The sequence below is a fragment of the Schistocerca gregaria genome, chromosome 2 (genome assembly GCF_023897955.1).
Source record: "Schistocerca gregaria isolate iqSchGreg1 chromosome 2, iqSchGreg1.2, whole genome shotgun sequence".
In the NCBI taxonomy this organism is placed as follows: Eukaryota; Metazoa; Arthropoda; class Insecta; order Orthoptera; family Acrididae; genus Schistocerca; species Schistocerca gregaria.
In genome coordinates, this window is record NC_064921.1 from 866,750,776 (window position 1) to 866,773,922 (window position 23,147).

Genomic DNA, 23,147 nt, shown 5'->3' on the forward strand with positions numbered 1-23,147 from the left:
AAAAATTGGCCAGGCGCGAGTGGGATTCGAGAACTTAGGGGAGTACTGAATATTGTCTCACTTAATATAAAAAACAATAATTTATTTGAGCTCATTCTGCTTACAGTACAAAAACTTTTAGACATTTCGGTATAATGCATTACAATTATTTCCATTGTAGCCTCAAAAGACTTTTCAACAAGACATTTCTTGTAAAAAAAGTGGAATTTTCTGACATTGCTATGTAAGACAATCAGAACTGAAGTCTACTGAGAGACATACATTACCAATAATAATAACCATCTTGGAAAAGTTATGGTAAGGATTTACTTACCTGACTTAACAATACTGCATCTTTTGAAACAACATTTAGCGTCACTTGGAAGCTGATGTATTTACCAAAGTACTCCTTACCTCATATATGACTACTCTAGGGAAATCAAAAAGTACAGTTGGAGAATTACTGTACAGTGTAGATGAAGAATGACAATGGATGGTGTACATAGTTAAGGAAAAATAAATATTGGCAATTGTGATGAAATGCAGACAATGGAAAGTGTCGCACGTAAATACATGGTAATATGGTTCGAATGGCTCTGAGCACTATGCGACTTAACTTCTGAGGTCATCAGTCGCCTAGAACTTAGAACTAATTAAACCTAACTAACCTAAGAACATCATACACATCCATGCCCGAGGCAGGATTCGAATCTGCGACCGGAGCGGTCACGCGGTTCCAGACTGAAGCGCCAGAACCGCACGGCCACACCGGCCGGCCATGGTAATATAATACACAGTCTATTTCTGTAGTTTAGCAAGCACCTGTGTTATCTCTCACATGAACCACGAGGGTGTGAGGCATGTACACTAGTGGGAATCTAGAGTAAAGTCCACGCAGCTTCATCAAGGAAAGTGAGTTACTACTTGGAGAGGAAATAACATGCATCTACTGTTTTAAAACTGTTGTGCATTAAGTGGTGCTTTCTAATGATGAATAATGATGAAAAAACAGATAGACAAGCTAATGCTCTACAGGACAAAAGCACTAGTTTCTTTGTCTGCAGCAATTTATATTACATGTTCACTCCAGTTTTTTCTACTGAGCCGAATTTTATTTGCAAGGATATGGAGATTCTATTTCTGTCAGTCATCATGATGTGTCGCTGTAATGACACACTACAGGATGAGAGAATAATTTCCTTTCCTGATCCAAATGCGTATCTTTTCTCACTCGAAAATATACTTTTTGTAAACGAATAGTGATGGTGTAACAACAATCTGTCACAAAGACAAGAAAGTACTGTTTTCCATAGAACAATGGGCATTCCGAATAGAAAATTCAGAGATGCCTTCAGAATCAGATAGAGATTCGTCAGTGCCCTGGTGACTTAAAGGTTTATAGATCTCCCTGTCTTCACCTCATGTCATATGCACAATCTCTTTAAATATTAACTATTGCGAGTCTCTCAGTATTATGAGAGTTACTACAGTTCACTTATCATCTGTCAGTATGTACATTTACATCACTAGTACTATTTCCCATAACAGTGGGATGATACGAGATACGAGAACATTTTCAGACCAACACATTCAAACCTTCTAGGTTACCCTTGACAGACTGAGTAGACCAGTTTCAAAATTACTCCACCACAAAATAATTTCAATGCTCACTTGGAATTATATACAGGTCCTAAACATCATGAAAATGGAGGAACGGAGACATTAGGGTTTAACCTCTCATTGATGCCAAGGTCAATAGTGGTGGAGTTGGAATCAGGAGGGATGGGGAACAAAAATGGCTGTCTCTGTCTCAAAGAAGCCATTCTGGGATTTGACTTAAGTGTACTGGGAAAATCACAGGAGACCTTATCTGGATGGTCAAATAGAGATTTGAGGCACTGACCTTAGTAAAATTCCAGTGCCTTACCACTGTGCCATATTGCTCTGAATAAATGCAGAAGTTAGCCAAATTAATGATACACAGGAAAGTGTGACGTAACTGTCGGAGTGTGTGTATAGATTTCAAAGAGTATTGTTGGTTATGTGAATACTTTTCTTAGAATTTAGAGTCTCAGTGAGTTTTAGCACATTAGTAGTGGGGTAGATTTGGTGTCAGGCTGTACATTAACGACAAGAAGTTGCCTCTAATAATTACATAATGAAAATGTTTTGAATCAGTTGAGTGATTATCACTGGAAGTTGGAATTACAAATGTATAATTGGCAGTTCATGTTTATATGGGTATTTGGCTTTGCACAGCATAACCACCCTCTCGCCATGACAGAACTGAGTAATGGTGTCGTAGGGGACCTTGATGCAGTCTCCAAGGCCAGCAGCCCGCTTCAAGTCCTCGTCCTCCGAATGGACGGCGCGCTCGAAAGTCACAGAGTGGGCCACCTTATTGCGGGTAAGCTCGAACTTGTACCGGAAGCGCATGCTGCGTTCGGGCGGGCCCAACAGCTGCACAGCAATGTACAGCTGGCGCTCCGGGTAGCAGAATTCCTTCTGGTAGACGAATGTCTCGCCCAGTGCCATGACGAGGTGGCGCGTCAGATCGACACAGCAGCCCTGCTTGGAGATGCGCCACGAGACGCTGGCGCCTGCTGTGCTGGGGAAGCGCACGAAGTGGTGCGGATGTTGGGCCTGGGTGTGGGCCTCCAGGTCGGCGCGCCGCCCGTGCCACGAACAGGTGTCCGGCTCGACGAGGCAGCGCATAGGGCGGTGCGCGCAGATGCGCTCATGCGCCGCCATCTGTGGTAACGGCGCGCGCTCGGGGCAGCCGGGCTGGGCGCACTGCACCACAGGCTCTGCAGCTGCCAGCTGTTGCAGGTTCAGTGTGTAGGTGGAGGGCGGTAGCAGCGGCTCACCGCAGACCCGGCACTTGCCACCCTGTGAGCAGCAGGTGGCGTGACTGTTGGGGCAGCAGGACACCTGCCCCACCATGAGGAAGCCGCACGCCCGGCACCGTGCCAGCTGCTGCCGTCGCTGTTCCAGAGCGCCGCTGTCTTTTGCTCTCGGCGATGAAGGCAACCTTACCACCTGCGTCATGTCTGCCATAACACATCCCGTTTAGGAACCGTTCAGAAAGGCAACAAGGGGAGTGTAAAATATGATGACATTTCAGAAAGCAGATTAGATTAGATTAGATTAGTACTTGTTCCATAGATCATGAATATGACACTTCGTAATGATGTGGAACGTGTCAGGTTAATAAAAGGTGTCTGTACAAGATATTACATTAGACAAAATATTACATGACACTTTTTTTGTGGAGGTTGAGAAATTACCCACTTACTATATCCAAAAATTCATCTAATGAGTAGAAGGAGTTGCCATTAAGAAATTCCTTTAATTTCCTTTTAAATGCTATGTGGCTATCTGTCAGACTTTTGATGCTATTAGGTAAGCGACCAAAGACTTTTGTGGCAGCATAATTTACCCCCTTCTGAGCCAAAGTAAGATTTAACCTTGAGTAGTGAAGATAATCCTTTCTCCTAGTGTTGTAGCCATGTACACTGCTATTACTTTTGAAATCATTCAGATTGTTAATAACAAATTTCGTAAGTGCATATATGTATTGTGAGGCTACAGTGAAGATTTCTAGCTCTTTAAATAAATGTCTGCAGGGTGGTCTTGGATGAGTTCCAGCAATTATTCTGGTTACACGCTTTTGTGCAATGAACACTCTTTCATTCAATGATGAGTTACCCCAGAATATGATGCCATACGAAAGCAGAGAATCAAAATAGGCGTGGTAAGTTAATTTACTCAGATGTTTATCGCCAAAATTTGCAGTGACCCTAATACCATAAGTAGCTGAACTCTAACGTTTCAGCAGATCCTCAGTGGGTTTTTTCCAGTTCAATCCCTCATCAATGCATGTACCTAGAAATTTTGAATATTCTACCTTAGCTACCGATTTCTGATCGAAATCTATGTTTATTAATGAGGTCATTCCATTTACTGTGTGGAACTGTATACACTGTGTTTTGTCAAAGTTTAATGAGAGCCCATTTGCAGAGAACCACTTTATGATTTTCTGAAAACATCGTTTACAATTTCACCAGTTAATTCTGCTCTGTCAGGTGTGATAGCTACACTTGTATCATCGACAAAAAGTACCAGCTTTGCATCTTCGTGAATATAGAATGGTAAGTCATTAATAATATATTAAGAACAGCAGAGGACCCAAGAGCAACCTTGTGGCACCCCATTCTTGATTGTTTCCCAGTTTGAGAAATCACCAGTTGTTTTGCTTATTATAAATCTCTTTTAAACTGTACAGTGTGTCCCACCTAGATCTGGTACCTTGTATATTTCCGGAATGAAACAAAACGTGAAAAATACAATCGACTAAGTGTACATCTACGTCAGGGGCTCTCACAATGGTCAGGAATGCTCAAGCCATAGAAATAAACAAACATCATTTTCAACACACAGCTACGGTTTTTACCCTGAAGTGTCACTGAAGAGTATAGACATGCATATTCAAATACAGAGATATTGAAAGAGGTAGAATATGGAGCTGTGGGCACCAATGCCTATATCACACAACAATAGTCTGGCACAATTGTTAGATCGATTACTGCTGCCACAATACCAAGTTATCAACATTTAAGTGAGTTTGAACGTGGTGTTACAGATGGCGCACGAGCGATGGGAGACAGCATTTCCGAGGTAGTGATGCAATGGGGATTTTCCCACATGAGAATTTCACGAGTGTACGGTAAATGTCAGGAATCCGTAAATCGTTAAATCTCTGACAATACTGGGGCCGGAAAAAGATTCTGCAGAACGGGACCAACGACGACTGAAGAGAAACGTACAATGTGACAGAAGTGCAACCCTTTTGCAAATTTCTGCAGATTTCAATGTTGGACCATCAACAAGAGTCAGCGTGCAAACCATTCAACAAAACTTCATCGATATGGGCTTTCAGAGCCGAAGGTTCACTCCTGTACCGTGGATGACTGCACAACACAAAGCTTTACACCTCGCCTGGGCCCGTCGACATGGGCATTCGACTGATGATGACTGGAAACATGTTGCCTGGTCGGACGATTCTCGTTTCACATTATACTGAGTGGATGGACGTGTACGGGTAAGGAGACAACCTCATGAATCCATGGACCCTGCATGCCACCAGGGGTCTGTTCAAGCTGGTGGAGGCTCTGTAATGGTGTGGGGCGTGTGTAGATACGTCTAGATACGACTCTAACAGGTAACACATACGTGAGCATCCTGTCTGTCGACCTGCATCCGCTCTGCCAGAATGCAGACTTGGGCAATTCCGGCAGGAAATGCGACATGTCCATAATTGCTACATAGTGGCTTCAGGAACACTCTTCTGAGTTTAAACACTTCCGTTGGCCACCAAACTTCCCAGACATGTACATTATTGAGCATATCTAGGATGCCTTGCAACGTGCTGTTCATAAGAGATCTGCACTCCCTCATACTGTTACGGATTTATGCCCAGCTGTGCAGGATTCATGGTGTCAGTTCCCTACAGTACTACGTCAGACATTAGTCGAGTCCATGCCACGTCGCGTTGCGGCACTTCTGCGTGCTCACGGGGGCTCTATACGATATTAGACAGGTGTACCAGATTCTTTGGCTCATCAGTGTAAATGGCATATGTCTATTTTTGTTCCAAAATGGAAATTATTAGTAATGGCAGATTTTGTGTCACTGGTCTAAACCTCAAACCTTCAGGAATGCTTAAACTTTAAAGAACACCGACGGTGCTTCAGTTTTTGCTGTAATACGAAGAACAAGGGTTGCCTAGACCAGGCTTTAAGACAGCGTACAAAACGTATTTTCGAGCCTTATGGCATTACAGCTGAAACTGAAGCACCACTCTCATCCGTTACAGTCTGTATCATAACGCTTGAGGTTTAGGTCAGTGAAACGTAGTCTACTGTCACTAACTGTACTTTTAGTTTTCCTTTCTGTAGAAAAAAACATACACGTGTCATTTCGTGTTGAACCTGACGTTTGTTTCTTTTATATGCATCCCTGGCCAGTTCTATTTTCCACAACTTGGTTTCATTTCGGAAATGTATGAAATGGCAGAATGAGGTGGGACACCCTGCATATCAAATAGTGATATTTATTTGAAAAATCTTAAAAATATGCGTTTGTGATATCACTAGATAATCACTGTTCATATTTCAGCATTTGACATTTTGTGTTGCAAAATGCTTCTAAGTGCTTCAAATTAATTCGTTTCTTCTGATGGCATGGCCTTCGTGGGTGTACATTAAAATCATTTACAGGAGGAGCTTCACTACAGAAGTGAGGGATTAAGATCAGCTGAAGCAAAACTTGAATCATGAAGGGCATAAGAGATGCAAACCAGAAAACTGTCATGGACCTTGAAGGGTAAAAGCTGGCACGTTTGATGCACACGTTTTTGCACACAACAGCAGTCTGTGGAGTTGCACAGAATGACTTAAGCTGAAACCCCTGACTTGCGACTGAATATTAAGCAGAATCGAACATAGGTCTATATCCATGTACTAGAGTATATATGATGATATGCAAGAATTGTCAGTAAACGCTGAAGCGTACATGGCATACATGTTTTCAAGCGCATAAGAAACCCAATAACATATTTTCTACAAAGAATTGATGTAAACATATCTGCCAGTACACCAAATGTTATCATTCAGACGGCAACGGTTCATAAGAAGTTGCACTCATGTGACATCGCGTACTCAGAGTCCACTGGAAAACTATTTTTGTAGAAATGCTGGTGTAACAAATGGACTAAGTCAGAGACACTGCTGTAGAAAAAGTAGTGCTGGTAAATTATAATGCCAAGCACTGAAACATGAGTTACAAATTTCAATGTAAGACGAGGGCTCGTCGTTTGCCTTAATTTATTTTATAACTCATACTTGGCATATTCTGGAACATTTAATGCATAATTTAAAAATGGGCAGACTTATGTTAAGACAGCGACTTGCAAACACTTTGCTTTGGGTTACTATTGCTTTATTTTCTGTCATGACATGAATAAAAAGAAGAAAGACAAATTGTCTAATTAATGTTTCCTTAAGTTTCACAAGTGCCTGAACTCTTCAAAACGATGAGACTGCGTACTGTATACGTGCTGCATGTGGAATTACTGTAAAGAGGATGAATCTACAGTGCAGTTTACTTGTTAGTAACCCTCTGCTTCCTTCAAGTCTTATGTCTGGCAACCAACGATATCGTTGTTTGTTTTCCAAATTCTAGTAGACACTGAGCATATTGAAGTTTCATATTGTATCTCGAGGCAACACTAGCCAGCTCATTTGGTAAGGGGATTGCATGCAAAAAGCACGGCTTTGCGTCTGAAGTGTATCGTTAATATCTTGGGAGTTGTAAATGTGAAAAGTGTTCTGAGTATAGAGAAAAATTAGGAACAAAATATTAGATCTGTGGAATACTGGATCGTGGCAACAAGTATTATTCAGTCTTTAGAGGGAGTACTGTCTGTTTGTGAGATGCTACGCAGAGAGGTGCCATGTGAGCTGTATTAAGATGCTAAATCATATGTTAGCTGTGATTCTACTTCTGTCCATTTCATGAATGAATTTTAATGCAATGTAACATAAGAATGTTACATGGAATAATAGTTCACTATTTCAATTTCAGTTAAATTTGTTTAATAGTTTTCGAGACATAAAATTACTAGTACTATGATATTGTATTAAACAGCAATTTATATTTTCTTAGATTATATGTGGAGTGACTCAGAAAAGAACATAAAGAACCATTCTTGAAACTTTGTACATAATGCTGTCCAATGAAGGAGTGGATCACTCACACTGAGTGGAAGGTGTGATGTAAAAAGTGCTGGTACTTACAGCGCAAGCCGGCCGGTGTGGCCGAGCGGTTCTAGGCGCTACAGTCTGGAAACGCGAGACTGCTACGGTCGCAGGTTCGAATCCTGCCTCGGGCATGGATGTGTGTGATGTCTGTAGGTTAGTTAGGCTTCATAGTTCTAATTTCTAGGGGACTGATGACATCAGAAGTTAAGTCCCATAGTGCTCAGAGCGATTTGAACCATTTATAGCGCAAAAGTAATACGCAGAATATGACCTGAAACGTTATGACCACCTGCTTAATAATGTCTTGATCCATCATCTTCTCCTTCTGGACTTCAAAGTCTAGACACTTGTACATGTTCCTTTTTCACTTTTCACTGCAATCTCGTTCTGGGTTCTCCTATGTACTTTCTTCCTCTTGGCTGGTAAAGCATGGTTTGACATGTGATTTTCTCTAAACTCATTCATTGCAGGTATTGCTTCCATAATGTTCTATTTTCTGCAAATTTTCGTTGATAATATGAACTTTTATTTCATTCTTAACATACTAATTCTTTATTTGGTGTTCTCTGCTAAATACCTCTAACTTTCCTGAGCAGTCCCCTTTCTGACACTTGTAGACTATGATTTGTTAGGGATTCATGACTCCCTTCAAAACAGCAATATAGGTGTAGCCAAGGTTTTATAAAATTTTAATTTTTTGTCATTCTATATTTTGATTTGGAATATTTCGTTCATCATTCCATATAGTGACTAATATTTATTAATCTTGTTTTCTAAATCCTTGTCCATATCACAGCTTGTATCACATACTAAAAAATTAACTGGACATATGCTCAAGTGGGGTATTAACCATTATTATTTTTGAATGGGTGGGTTATTTTCTGTGATAAGTCATGAGTGTGGTTATTCTTTATTGACATACAAATGTTATATTATATTTTGTGTAAATGATGTAGCTTATATACTGCTTTTTGTAGCTTATCTCCATTTTTTCTAAAATTCTTACATCGTCTGCATAAGCAAGGTTATTATCATGTTTATTCCTACTAACCTCTATACCGAAACTAATTTATTGTCTGCAGTGACAGATTACATATTTCTTTAAATCATTTATTGGTAGTGATTTTTTCAGTCAAATAGTTTAAATAATTTCAACTTTGACTGTTACTTTTATAGTTTCAGTGAAAGTGTAGTATATACCTGTTTAGCCATTATGTCTCTTTCTGTTCACTTATTTTTCACGCTTTTTCGAAGTCACTGAAAGCTACGTGTTTCTCCAAACCCTTATCGTTTCTCTATAATTATTTTTATCTTAAATAAGTTAACACTGCATAAACGGACTTCTCAAATACGCTTTGTTCTCCTAGTTGGAAAGCAATACAGCAACGTTTCTGCATGTCATGGAGGTTTCTGGAACTATGTGGCACCACATATCTATGCACACGTCCCACAATTCCCCTAGATTACGGGCTGGTGTTTTGTTGGCACGGAGCTGGCGCCCGATAGTCTCAGATGTTTTCCACTGGGTTCGTATCAGGCGAATTAAATACCTAAGACATTGCTGTGAGTCCGTTATTGTGTTTCTCAAATCACTGTACTACATTTCTGGCCTTGTAACATTGACAGTTATCCAGCAGGAATATATCGTTGCTGTTGGGGAAGACATTAGGTGGTTCGCAGAATTTTCACATTGTCCACAACTGTTATTGCGCCTTCGATTACTACCACAGTATGCCCACCCGAATGTCTCTCACTGCATAATAATGTCACCTGCTGCGTGTGTCTGCATTGTGGTGCATGTCTCGAGCTGTAACTCAGCTAGGTGATGGAATATCCAGACATGACATCAATCTGCTGTAACAAGAAATGTAATTCATCCGACCAGACAACATGCTTCCATAGATCACGGTCCGATTTCAGTAATCCTTTGCTCACTGCAGTCATTATTTACGAAGTTGCTAAGTCACCATTGGTCTTCTGTGGAACCACGTGTTTAAGAATGTGTACTGATAGTGAGTCCCAAAAAAGTTGTGCCAGCAGCAATATTGTACCCTGTAATTAGAACTGCAGTACACTGGCGCCTTCAATGCTTTACAATGTGGGCATGCCTCCAGTCTTTGATGAGACATGGACGTCCTTGAGACCATGTCGTGGATTCGCCGTCCTGCAACCACTTTCTGTAGATGCTGACAAGAGAGCTGATAAACAATCCATCAATTTTGCCTTCCAGAGATGATAATTCGCAGACACTAGGCCAGATGAATCTGCTCTTGGTGAAAGTCACTTATTTCATTGCATTTACCTATTTTCACCACACATCGTTGCTGGGATGGTCCCTCATTCATCTCTGGTTTGCGTATATACTTTCCATTGTGAGTCATGTAGGCACATCACCACCAGGTGGTATTCAGTGTTGCCGTGGGCTGTGGTCGTGATGTTTTGGCTCATTAGTGTATCATTATACCTCTTCTTAATACATATCAACATATGGTTGGTTCATTTGTCATATTAAGACTATATTTTCGCTATAGATGTAAATTTTACATATGGCATACGATTGGTCAGATAGGGAATGTACATAGCTACACTACTGGCCATTAAAATTGCTGCACCACGAAGATGACGTGCTACAGACGCGATGTTTAACCGACAGGAAGAAGATGCAGTGATACGCAAATAATTAGCTTTTCATAGCATTCATACAATGCTTTCGCTGGTGGCGACACCTACAACGTCCTGACATGACGAAAGTTTCCAATCGATTTCTAATTAACAAACATCAGTTGACCGGCGTTGCCTGGTGAAACGTTGTTGTGATGCCTCATGTAATTAGGAGAAATGCGTACCATCACGTTTCCGACTTTGATAAAGGTCGGATTGTAGCCTATCGCGATTGCGGTTTCTCGTATCGCGACATTGCTGCTCGCGTTGGTCGAGATCCAATAACTGTTAGCAGAATATGGAATCGGTGGATTCAGGAGGGTAATACGGAACGTCGTGCTGGATCCCAACAGCCTCGTATCGCTAGCAGTCGAGCTAACAGGCATCTTATCCGCATGGCTGTAACGGATCGTGTAGCCACGTCTCGATCTCTGAGTCAACACATGGGGATGTTTGCAAGACAACAACCATCTGCACGAACAGTTCGACGACGTTTGCAGAAGGGGTCGGAGACCAGGGCTGCGGAGACCAGGGCTGCGGTTACCCTTGTCTCTGTATCACAGACAGGAGCGTTTGCGGTGGTGTACTCAATGACAAACCTGGGTGCACGAAAGGCACCCAGGTTCTGTTTACAGCATCATGATGGTCGCATCCGTGTTTGACGACATCGTGGTGAACTCACATTGGAAGCGTGTTTCCGTCATCGCCATACTGGCGTATCACCCGGCGTGATGGTGTGGGGTGCCATTGGTTACACGTCTCGGTCACCTCTTGTTCGCATTGACGGCACTTTGAACAGTGGACGTTCCATTTAAGATGTGTTACAACCCTTCACTCAATCTCTGCGAAACCCTACATTTCAACAGGACAATGCACGACCGCATGTTGCAGGTCCTGTATGGGCCTTTCTGGATACAGAAAACGTGCGACTGCTGCCCTGGCCAGCACATTCTCCATGTCCCTCACCAATTGAAAAGTCTGGTCAATGGTGGCCGAGCAACTGGCTCATCACAATATGCCAGTCACTACTCTTGATAAACTGTGGTATCGTGTTGAAGTTGCATGGGCAGCTGTACCTGTACACGCCATCCAAGCTCTGTTTCACTCAATGCCCAGGCGTATGAAGGCCGTTATTATTGCCATAGGTGTTTGTTTTGGGTACTGATTTCTCAGGATCTATGCACCCAAATTGCGTGAAAGTGTTATCGCACGTCAGTACTAGTATTCGTCCAATGAATGCCCGTCTATCGTCTGCATTTCTTCTTGGTGTAGCAATTTTAATGGCCAGTAGTGTATATGGGAACAAATACAATTCTCAATGGAAATCGCTGAAGACAGGAGATTTACTGCTTAGGCTGAAGTATTGAGACGTCCTAATCTAGATGGTACAATGTATCTGCAGTTGGTCCCACATTTTTCGTAATGTACTGCGGAAACGTGTTTTGGTGTCGAATTATGTAATCGAAGACAATATAAAGTGGACATGCGTAATTCTATCCGATTCAGAAGACATTTATAAGAATTTATTTTGGTGAATTGAAACTTGACTCTCGTATTGCATGAAATATTATGAAGACTTACTTCAGAAACATCAGTTCAGTACTAAGTGATCAAATGAGTGGTATTTTGGTGAACATGACAAACTATTCAAAATCGTTTGAAATTTAGACTATTAGTAAACTAACTCATCTTTCTGCTTTAATAGATGTGCAGACTGTTGTTATGACAGTTATATGAACGACGTGATGTATTGTAAGATGGAGAAATCATGTCAGAATGTCACGAAGTTATTGAGGCACCTAAACATTTCAGAAAAATGCAAGCACATCATGCCGACATAATCTTGTCACCCAGACACACTCATAAATAACAATGCACAAGGAGGGGCGGGGGGAAATCTAGGATTGAGTTAGAAGTAACATGAGAGTATTGAATAAAAATAAATACTCCGCAATGTGACGCACAGAAAGTGAACTTTTGGAATATAGACCCCAGATAGTTCTTATGAAGCTCCAATGAAATATGGCACATAGGGAGACTCCAGATATCTGGAAATTCAGAAAGATGATTAGCACACATATGCATAAGCGGGTGATAAAAGCATCTTATTCTTATTCATGAACATCAGACATAAAATTTGCACCATGAAAATTAAAAATTAATTATAGTACATAACTTAACAGTCACTGTAGGAATTAATGTGACAGAGAAATAATATTAAATAGGAAATGTCCTTTAGAATATTGTTTATCTGGTCACGAAACCGTCGCTAGGTGCAACCGAATGAAGTAACCACAGATATTACTGATTCAGACACAGGAGATAATGAGACTTTTTACAAAGGAATCTATTAGTTCTTTCATGTCAAGCAGAAATCGTTACATTTAACACAAAAATTTAAAGAAAGTATTTCATGTATGTCGAAAATGTTACTTTTAATAAAAGATGAAAAATAAAATTGAATTTACCATCGTAGTTTAACACTTTTTTAAATTTTTTTGTTAAATCCCACGTGAGATACAAATATACTGTTCAGCGTTTGTTAATGTAATTATTCCTGCATAAACTAGGAAAGTAAAACTTCCCATTGTAAAATCTCATCATTTTATGTATCTTCCGCGTGTGTATCAATTATATCTATGTTAGTCACACGTCATTTATAACTATGACGTTGTAACTGTCACCTGATTATGGCATAAGTAACTAAAAGTCAGTTCGTGATGATTTTTAGAATAACCTCGGGATAGTGTTTCGTATTTAATATTACGCTCAAGACGCACTAGAATATAACATAACACGTAATTTTATCAATAATGTGATATTAATATTGGATAGAAAGGGTAGAGTACTGATTGGTAGCATCATGTCCTCAATCAAGGATTCAGGATTCTAACCTGTCACCTTCATTCTTTGTCCCTTGCATAAACGAGATTATGCAGTATTGGCATGAGAAAAGCCACGTGTAGTATAGTTAGGAGTAACAAGGATATTTCAACATTCTTATTTGTACTATAGAATACCGGGTTCTGGCGCAGATTTACAAAGGACCTTGGAAGGGAATGTAGCAGAAATGAATAAACTGTTTGGAAAACGTATGATTAAAATTATCGAACAGTAAATAGAGAACAATGGCTATCAAAGAAAAGTATTTGAAAACGGCTGAAGAAGTCGCAAGTGGAGAATTGAAATAACATGTACTTTCCTATTAAAATTTAGGTTGCAATACAATCATTAACAGATCTAACACTGATGTAGAGGGCAGTATCTACATACATAACTGAATGCATGCATTAAAAGGCACTTTGGAGGAAAGATCTTTAGATGAGATTGAACATCTTGTCTAAACTTACTGTTTTATGAAAGTGAGACATGGACATTAAGGCAACAAGATAAGATAGAAATATCAAAAATGACATTTTTACGACACGAGATAAGTTGAGAAGTGATGAAAGCCGTATGGTATTTTAAGTTGATGAAATGACCGATGAAGTACGCAACTACCGAAAGTAATGGCTGTCACATTTACAGTGGATGCCTAACGTTGTACAAATATGCTTACCGCAAACTGAAAGTAAGACGAGATGTCGGCCGCATGCAAGATGGAGCCAGTGGGATTTTTTAACTAAACTTGAAACTGTGTATTGCATATTGAAGAGAATAATATGTACTTAATTCTAGCTAGTTTTATAATTTTATATGTGTAGGTCGCGGGCAGATACACCGGTATACAAGTGAAAGAGCATCTTATTACTCACGCCTTTGTTTCCCAGCGTCTCACAACAAACACAGACTGACACACACACACACACACACACACACACACACACACACACACACACATCACACACGGAGCGGCCTTATTCCATGTCAGGAATTGCACTATAAATAGCTGTATTCTGTCATAAATTTGATACAAGGACTCTTCAGTCGTGAAGAAACACTGTTCGGTAACAATTTACGAACAGGAGGGGCTGGAGAAAGTCCCTCCTCTGTACTTAACCCTCATTGTGTTAACTCAGACGGAGCTGTTTTTAGGAAGTAAGCCAGTACCATTATACACGTAGTAGTGTGACGGACAATTAGGAAACATGTTATTTAGTTGTGGCTCTTGTACAAACGCTAGGTACAGTATTTCTTACAGCATTTCTCGAACAAATGTGGTTTCTCTTGAATTTTCGATCCGCTTTCTCATTTCCACGGAAGAGCCAAACAAACTGTTACACCTGTCTGATATCGTGTAGAGTCCCCGCAAGCACGCAGAAGTGCCGCAGCACGACGTGTCAGGGAGTCAACTAATGTCTGAAGTAGAGCTGGAGGGAATGAACCCATGAATCCTACAGGGCTGACAGTAGATATAGACCAACTATCCTGTGGAAAAATCTCCGTAGTCTCGGTTTAGGCAAAATGAAAGTTGCACAAAATCCAATGGTCCCAACTGAAGAACTAAACCGATTCTTCACATTACCTGCAACCACAACTGAACCGCAAAAAAAAAACAGAATTATAGATTACTTCATGGGGATGAACGACTGTAGCAAATAAAAATTCTATCTGCAGCACGTCACTTGCAATACTGCCACGAAAGCCATAATGCGGATTAGATCAGCATCTACTGGACGTGATGGCATTACTATCCAGATGGTAAAATTTATTATTGATTATTGATTGTTTTCCCTGAGGCCTGGAAACTGGGGCAAACTAAGCCACTGCCTAAAAAGGACATCGCCACAGCAACCTCTGACTACCGCCCCATCTGCCTTCTTCCTGCACTATCAAAAGCCTTAGAATATATAGTTCACGACCAGCTCACCAACTACCTAACCTACTAACAACCTACTAGACGAATACCAACCAGGTTTCCGTAAACATCGAAGCACAACATCCGCACTGATAAAGGTGACAGATGATCTGAAACTTGCCATGGACAGACAAGAAGCGATTATCATTTGCTTCTTAGATTTCAGCAAAGAGTTTGATACTGTCGACTTCGACCTCTTACCAGCCAACCTTAGCGGTCTAAATTTCTCACGAAGTGCAGTGCAATGGTTTCGCTCATACATGACGTCTCGTCAGCAACGCGATCTGTCTGGAAATATAAAATCACAATGGCAGCAGGAAGTGTCAGGCGTTCCCCAAGGCTCAGTAGTAGGTCCCATACTCTTCTCTCTGTATGTCAATGATATGTCATCGGTTCTGAACTATTGCAAAAATCATATGTATGCTGATGACTGCAGTTGTATCTAAGTGCGAAACCAAGCAATCTTAAGAAAGCTATTGAAAATTTCAATACTGGTTTCGATGCACTATCAAAATGGGCACAGGACTTAGGACTAAAACTAAACCCATCTAAAACCCAAGCGGTACTTGTTGATCACTCTAACCTCATTAGCCCAAAACATCGGGAATCCGTACCATCTCTTATCCTAAATGGAACAAATATTAACTTCAGTAAAGAGTTTGGGAGTAATAATAGATGAAAATCTAAATTGGACAGAGCACATAACTGCAGCGTGCAAAAAAAGCATCAGCATACCTTCATGTCCTACAAAAATATAAAAAACTCATCCCTTTCGATCTAAAAAAGAAATTAGTACAAACGCTTACACTCCCAATCATTGACTACAGCGATATTATCCTACAAGGCCTCTCTCAGGAAAATTCGCGACGTCTGGAAGTGGTCATGAATGCGTGCGTCCGATATATCTGTGACGTCAGACTTTTTGATCACATTTCACCAGCATATGCAAAATTGTCCTTGCTGCTTGCAGACAAATGCTGAGATTTCCATACACTCTGTCTCATCTACTGCTTTATAAAAGTACACTGCCCCTCATATCTGTCCTCGTTCTTAACGCTTATGTCGGAACAATATGACAGAAACACACGTTCCCGCCATAATAAAACCCCCTCTGTTCCACTGCATCGCTGTCACCTTCCCCAAGTTCTTCACAGTAGCGGGAACCCGACTCTGGAATAACCTCCCTCGTTATATTGGAGGACTTAAAAACATGTCCGTCTTCAAAAAAACAGTTAATGACGTATCTACTAAGCAACAGTAATGCCTTCCTCTGTACATGAATGCACTTCACCTCATTACTTCTCCCTTTCCCCCTCCTTAAATCTCCCTTCCTCAAAACTCGCTGTACTAGTAAACATCGACTTTACACACCAAGATATTAATGTACATCTGTACAAATCTTCATTACTATTGCTAATTTTTCCCATGTTTATCATTATTATTTGATTTTTTACTGTCACTATTATTGCTTTTATCATAATTTGTATGTATAGCACCTGTTGTAAAAATACTGCCAGCACTTATTTTATTAGGTCTTAGTCATTACTCTTTATTCATATTGTTACTAGAGTAATCTAATTTCCTTATTTAAACTATTGTCATGATATAACTGTGATGTGTTAAATGCTGCATGCGTGAAACACTGGTTCGATGTAAGAGAGGACGTGATGGTCCTAATCTGATCAGGTTAAATAAATAAATAAATAAATAAATCCTTAAGAGTACGATGGGGTGAATATCGTTTCTGTACAGCATGTTGCGAGGCATCCCAGATATGCTCAACAATGTTCACGTCTGGGAATTTGGTGGCCACCGGAAGTGTTTAAACTCATAAGAGTGCTCCTGGAGCAACAATGCTGGACCTAAGGGGTGTCGCATTGTCCTGCGGGATTGCCCAAGACCATCGGGATGCACAATGGACATGAACGGATGCAGGTGATCAGACACGATGCTGAAGTAGTGTCACCCGTCAGTGTCGTACCTAGACGTATCAGAGGTCCCACATAATTCCAACCGCACACGCCCCCCACCATTTCAGTGCTTCCAATAGATTGAACAGTCCCCCGCTAACTTGCAGGGTTCACGGATTAATGAGGTTGTCTCCATACATGTACACGTTCATCCACTCGATGTAATTTGAAATGAGACTCGTCCGACCAACAACACGTTTCCACTCATCAACAGTACAGTGTCAGTGTTGACGGGCCCAGGCGAGCCGTAAAGCTTTGTGTCGTGCAGTCATCAAGAATACACGAATGGAACTTCGGCTCCCAGAGCCCATATCGACGTTGTTTTGTTGAATGGTTCGCACGCTGACACGCCCAGTACTGAAATCTGCAGTAATTTGCGGAAGGGTTGCACTTCTGACACTCTGAACGATTCTCCTCAGTCGTCGTTGGTCCCGTTGCATGATCTTTTTCTGCCCGCAGCGATGCCGGTGATTTTATGTTTTGTCGGATTCCTGACATTCACGGTTCACTCGTGAAACAGCCGTACGGGAAAATCGCCGCTTCATCGCTACCTCGCAGATGCTGTGTCCCATCGCTCGTGCGCCGACTATAACATCACTTCAAACTTATTTAAATCTCGATAAACTGCCACTGTAGCAGCAGTAGCCTATCTAACAATGCGCCGGACACTTGTTGTATAATCGTTGCCGACCGCAGCGCCGTATCCTGCCTTTTTACGTATCTCTGTTTTTGAATACACATGCCTATCCCGGTTTCTTTGGCGCTTTAGTGTATATTATCATTGCTGTAAATGCTGGATTGTTTTATTTCGGTTTTAATGCTGAAAGCCTAATTACCGCGTAGTATGGCTGACACAAAGCTTCTGAACTTAATTTTTTCCTGAGGTATCGGAAGTGTCATTCGGCGCTGATGAGTAGACCTATGCGACTTTCGTTAGCCAGCGTGAATTACTTTCCGCTTGCAGAAAGTGCCGTTCCTAAGAGTCGATCCCAGAAATGAACGCGGCCATTGCAAGGAAAACTTTCTACGTCGTCAAGGTTAATAAAGAGCACGATAGTTTTTATCAGCATCAATGTCATGACGACCAAACTTTTCTGTTACTCAAGTGGTGCCGTTCATTAGCTATACCAATCAAGGTGCCACATCATAACCAGGTATTACTAGTGAGTTACGAATCTGCTACGCTGTGCAAGGGAAATGAGTGGATTATGGACACCGAAATGTTGTCATCTTCATCTAGTTAACGCGTTTGTCCGCTCTTTGCATATGTTTAAGTTATTTCCCGACCAATAATAAGCAAACAGTTATCTAGCTCCTTGCTTCAGTACGCTCTGTCTGCTCCTTCGGATGTTCTGAAATTGAAAACATCGACGCTAGCGACAATATTTGAAATAAGATAGCGTCACTATGAGAATGTAGATCAGGTTTGCTTTGAAGACACGCTGTACGGTCGTGAGCATTAGTTAGCTTTGAGATTGGACGTGGTGAGTTGATATTAGGCAAGGAATGTCTTCAAGGTGACAAAAACGTCATTATCAACACCTCGCTGAGTTTGAAGGAGGTCGTGTAATAAGGCTGCGAGAAACTGGATGTTCTTTCTCCGATGTGGTAGAAATGGCAGAAAGATGTGGTAGGAATGTAGCCACTGTTCGTGACTGCTGGCAGTGGAGGTCACGGGAAAGTACGGTGTCAAGAAGAAGATAGCTTCGGACGGCCACGTGGCACTACCGAGAGGGAACACCATCGAGTTCGGCGTATGACTCTGGCGCATCATAGTGGATCTGCAATTTGAGCAGCAGTTGCATTGCAGTGGCGCAACGAAAAAATCGTTTACTTCAAGGACAGTTCCGAGCTAGAAGCCCTGTAGCGTGCATTCCACCGATCCCAAACCACCGCCGTTCGCGGTTTCAGTGGTTTCAAGCATGAACTCATTGTAGCTGCTCGTGGAGGTCCGTTGTGTTTTCTGATGGACCTTGGTTCTGCCTCAGTGTCACTGATGCCCGTGTGTTGGTCAGGCAAGCAAACAACCTGTCTTACGTATCAGACACACTGGACCTATAGCTGGAAGTACGGTCTCGGGTGTGATTTCGTTATGACAGCAGGAGCGTTCACTCGGTCAACACAGGCACCCTGACTGCTAATTTGTACGTTAGTCTGACGATCGACCTGTTGTACTGCCTTTTATGAACAGCATTTCATCCGGGACCTGTACAACACGTGCACGCACGTTTGTGTGGTTCCATTCAACATTTTGGCGTCCACACTGGTTGTTGAAGTACCAGAATTTCACATCTGTAATGGCGTATCTTGCGCCTATCTTAACCTGTGATACGTCAATGTTAATCACTTAAATATGTTACCCAGACAAATACAGTCCCGAAATTTCATTACTCTACATTATTTTCTGGTGCTAATTTTTTTCCATCACAGTAGTTCACCCGAGTAGCCTTCCAGAACGAGTTCCAAAAATGGCAAAAGTGGAGGAGGAAACTGAGACAGTATATAATGCTCGAAGATACCAGTTTCAAGGAGACTAGTTTAACTTAGCTCACAAGATATTATCGTATTTATGACAAAATAGAAATTAAATTTTTATTAAACAATCCAGTTTGTGAGACCTTTCACGGACTGAAATTTCTTATTATTGTCTATCTTCGCTGTTACGTGCATGTATGAAATAAAACATATGATGCAAATTACCTGACAGTCTGCTGCTGCGTGTATTACAAGATACTGGCTAAGAGTTTAATGCAAACGAAAGTTTGTGTCACGATATTTTAATACGTTTTATAGGAACGATACTTTGGAGAATAGCACACAAATACATTTTGTGACACTACTAATTCGGTAAATACGGATTAATAACAGGAATGAAATGTATGTCCTTCAACAACTACCACTGGTATCTGGAAATTAGCTGATAGGTGGAAACAAAAACATAGGCACATACATTGTAGTAATTCCATGGATTTCTTTAGGCTACTACCTACAGATGATAGGTTCATCTCGCAATAGTTGACCTGGAATGTAAAAAAAAAATTCTACTCGTACATGTAAAAGATAAGTCTAGAATTTGTCACTGGAAAACTGTGAGCGCAGATGAACTATTTTGCTCCCATTGCACTTGATGTAAAAGCAAGTTTTGAATTAATGTGTGTGAAATCTTATGCGACTTAACTGCTAAGGTCATCAGTCCCTAAGCTTACACACTACTTAACCTAAATTATCCTAAGTGCAAACACACACACCCATGCCCGAGAGAGGACTCGAACCTCCGCCGGGACCAGCCGCACAGTCCATGACTGCAGCGCCTAAGAACGCTCGGCAAAAAGCAAGTAATGGCTGGTAATCAATATCCTGAAATTGCTCTCATATTCTACTAAACATAAAAGTCAACTGAAAACATCGGGACAGACTGATATGTTTCGCATTGTTGTAATACTACTTACATTCCTTATTCTCAGAATAGCTTAAAATATACAAATATTTAACGCGCTGCCATCTTTTGATTTACTTACATAGTGTCCAAAAACACTGTAAGCTTGATCCATAACGTACGACTCACTATCGACACAGACCAGACAGTATACAGAATGGAAACGGCTGCAATCCGCACGCCAAAATTTAGTGCGTATATGTGAAGTCTGCCATACTGAAACCGAGTACACAGCTATGTTTGAAGCCAAAAGAGAACAGATACGTCCTGTTTATTTTAATAATTGCATATTTTAACTGCTGGGCTTACCCACAAGTAAACAGTTTACTGATGTATTGTAAATGTGTTAAATACAGATTATAAGGACATTAGTAAGATAAATGACCAACAGATAGTAATGAGCGGTACATGAGAAAAATGAAGTTTTAGATTTTCTTGCTGTAAACAATAAAACCTCATTAAATTATAAAAAATACTGTATGTAACTGAAGCAAAATTGCATCATCTCATAGAGTTAATTTGCGATAGAGGTTCTTTTTTGCTATATGAAAGTAAAAACAACTTGTTTCCAATTTGTGTGTTATCTTCACTACTGTGTTCTGAGGACCGATGACCTCAGCAGTTTGGTCCCTTACGAAATCACACACACACTCGGTTCTCAGGAATAATAACACATGAAATTGATTTATTTCGTATCTTGTACTCTCATACCACAGCTTGGTGATGAAGTGTATTTTTTCTATATTTGTTGTACTTGCTGTGACATTAATTTCCAAGTACTCTGAAGAACAACATTTGAAGGTTTGCATTTAAAAATATGGCCCCTGGTTGCTTTACATTTGGCTCATTTTGATACGTTGTTGTGTACTAATTGTAGCTAACATATCGAACTTGTTCTTAATGTTAGAAGGGAAGCCGCATCTCGCAACAACATGTAAAAAAAAGTTAAAAACATTTTATCTGAGCGCACTGCATGACGGTGCCACGCCTAAGTAGCCTGCAGCTCAGTCGCGAACATTCGCCAAAGTAGACGCATGTTTCTCGAATTTGTCCCATAACAGCTATTCCTATTGAAATTGGATTTATCAGATTACAGGCCCACAAAAGAAAGTAATTAATAAGTCAAACAAAATTGCTGCTGGGCTTACAAAACAAAGTAACTTCATCGCCTTCTCCAGCTAAAACCAGTGGCAGTTCACGTGTATTTAAAAGCTTAGGTGATAAGTTTTTTGATTGAAAATTTTTTCGCAACTAGTTTCATTAGCGTCATCTTGTGTAAAATTTCCTATTTAAGCGGTTAGGTTGGTTCTGTTTTGTAAGAATGTCCTTTTCGAGCTGCAGTAGTAAGCAGCTACAGCTTCGTGTTTACTCGGTTACAATAGGGCGTCCGGCGCAACGCTTGACTTCATACAAATCAAAACAGTTGCCCTCTGCTTTCCTTTCTGTATACTGTCTATTCTGTGCTATGAACATTACTAAACCAGACGATTTCACTTCAGAAAAGTACATAAATTTGTAAACACGTCGTGGGACACGCCACACTAGCAAAATAAAACGGAGAAGTTTTACTATTTTACACAAGTGTCCATCTGAACCAGCAAACCGATATGTACGTAAGAAACAGACAATCCTCCAAATCAGAGGAAAACTAATCTTACAGTGCCTGACTCTACAAACTGTCATACTGATATCAAATTCGATATTACAGGACACCGGGCTTAAGCTATAGATTAAAGTACCGTCTCTAACGGTCAATTAAATTCATTCATTCTCATCTCTTGGCGCACTTCACAACAAAAGCATATACTTTTAAAATCTCGAGCAGTTCAACTATTACGGCTTACGGCAATGTAAATTGTGAATATGAATGTGTTAGGTAAAGACTTATTGTCGAAATTATTTCCAGAACCACGGAGATTCTACAAACAAACTCAAAACAAGGAGCATTTACGTAATACGGCACCTCACCTGCAGACTGTGTCCGCATGCTTCCCAGAAGAAAACCGCAGTACGGCGACCACGAGCACATCCACAGCAGGGCGCCAACCTACGCAGTGTGTCGTCGATGTTCCCGCTATCGCAGATAAGCCATATCTCTCACACGCTGCAGTTATCGATACGGCGCACTTTAGTAGTTATAAGAAAACCCATCGCTGTCGTCAACTCTAATGCGTTTTGATCTGAGTTGATGATCTGCTACACTGGAAAAGAACCAGTCCTACACTCGAGATGCGAAAATCAAGTGTATTGTCTTTCTTCTACATCTACATCAAACATAGACGCTCCACAAGCCATCGTTAGGTGCTTGGCGGAGTGTACTCTGTTCCAGTACTACTCATTTCCTTTCCTGTTCCGTTACGAAAAACGAGGGAAAAACGACTGCCTATATGCCTCCAGATGAGCCCTAATTTTTCGTATCTTATCTACGTGGTCCTTACGCGAGATGTACGTTGGCGGCAGTAAAATCGTTCGGTAGTCAGCTT

General features: G+C 40.9%; 2 protein-coding genes across 5 annotated transcripts in view; both read right to left on the bottom strand.

Annotated features, from left to right (window-relative positions):
* LOC126335244 (adenylate cyclase type 8) overlaps positions 1-23,147 on the bottom strand; it is a 1,717,934-nt gene that overhangs the window by 812,429 nt on the left and 882,358 nt on the right. The window lies entirely within an intron of this gene.
* Positions 62-22,722, bottom strand: LOC126335247 (E3 ubiquitin-protein ligase Siah1-like). The gene is made up of 2 exons (XM_049998291.1): positions 22,633-22,722; positions 62-3,029 (listed from the first exon to the last, which is right to left on the bottom strand). Exons 1-2 carry the CDS (start codon positions 22,691-22,693, stop codon positions 2,185-2,187), a joined length of 906 nt encoding a protein of 301 aa, XP_049854248.1. The 5' UTR covers positions 22,694-22,722; the 3' UTR covers positions 62-2,184.

Coding starts and splice junctions, on each gene's coding strand:
- LOC126335247 (XM_049998291.1), bottom strand. CDS start 22,693: ATGTGCTCGTGGTCGCCGTACTGCGGTTTTCTTCTGGGAAGCATGCGG. Junction 3,030..22,632: donor CATGCGGACACAGTCTGCAG/GTGAGGTGCCGT, acceptor GTGTTATGGCAG/ACATGACGCAGGTGGTAAGG.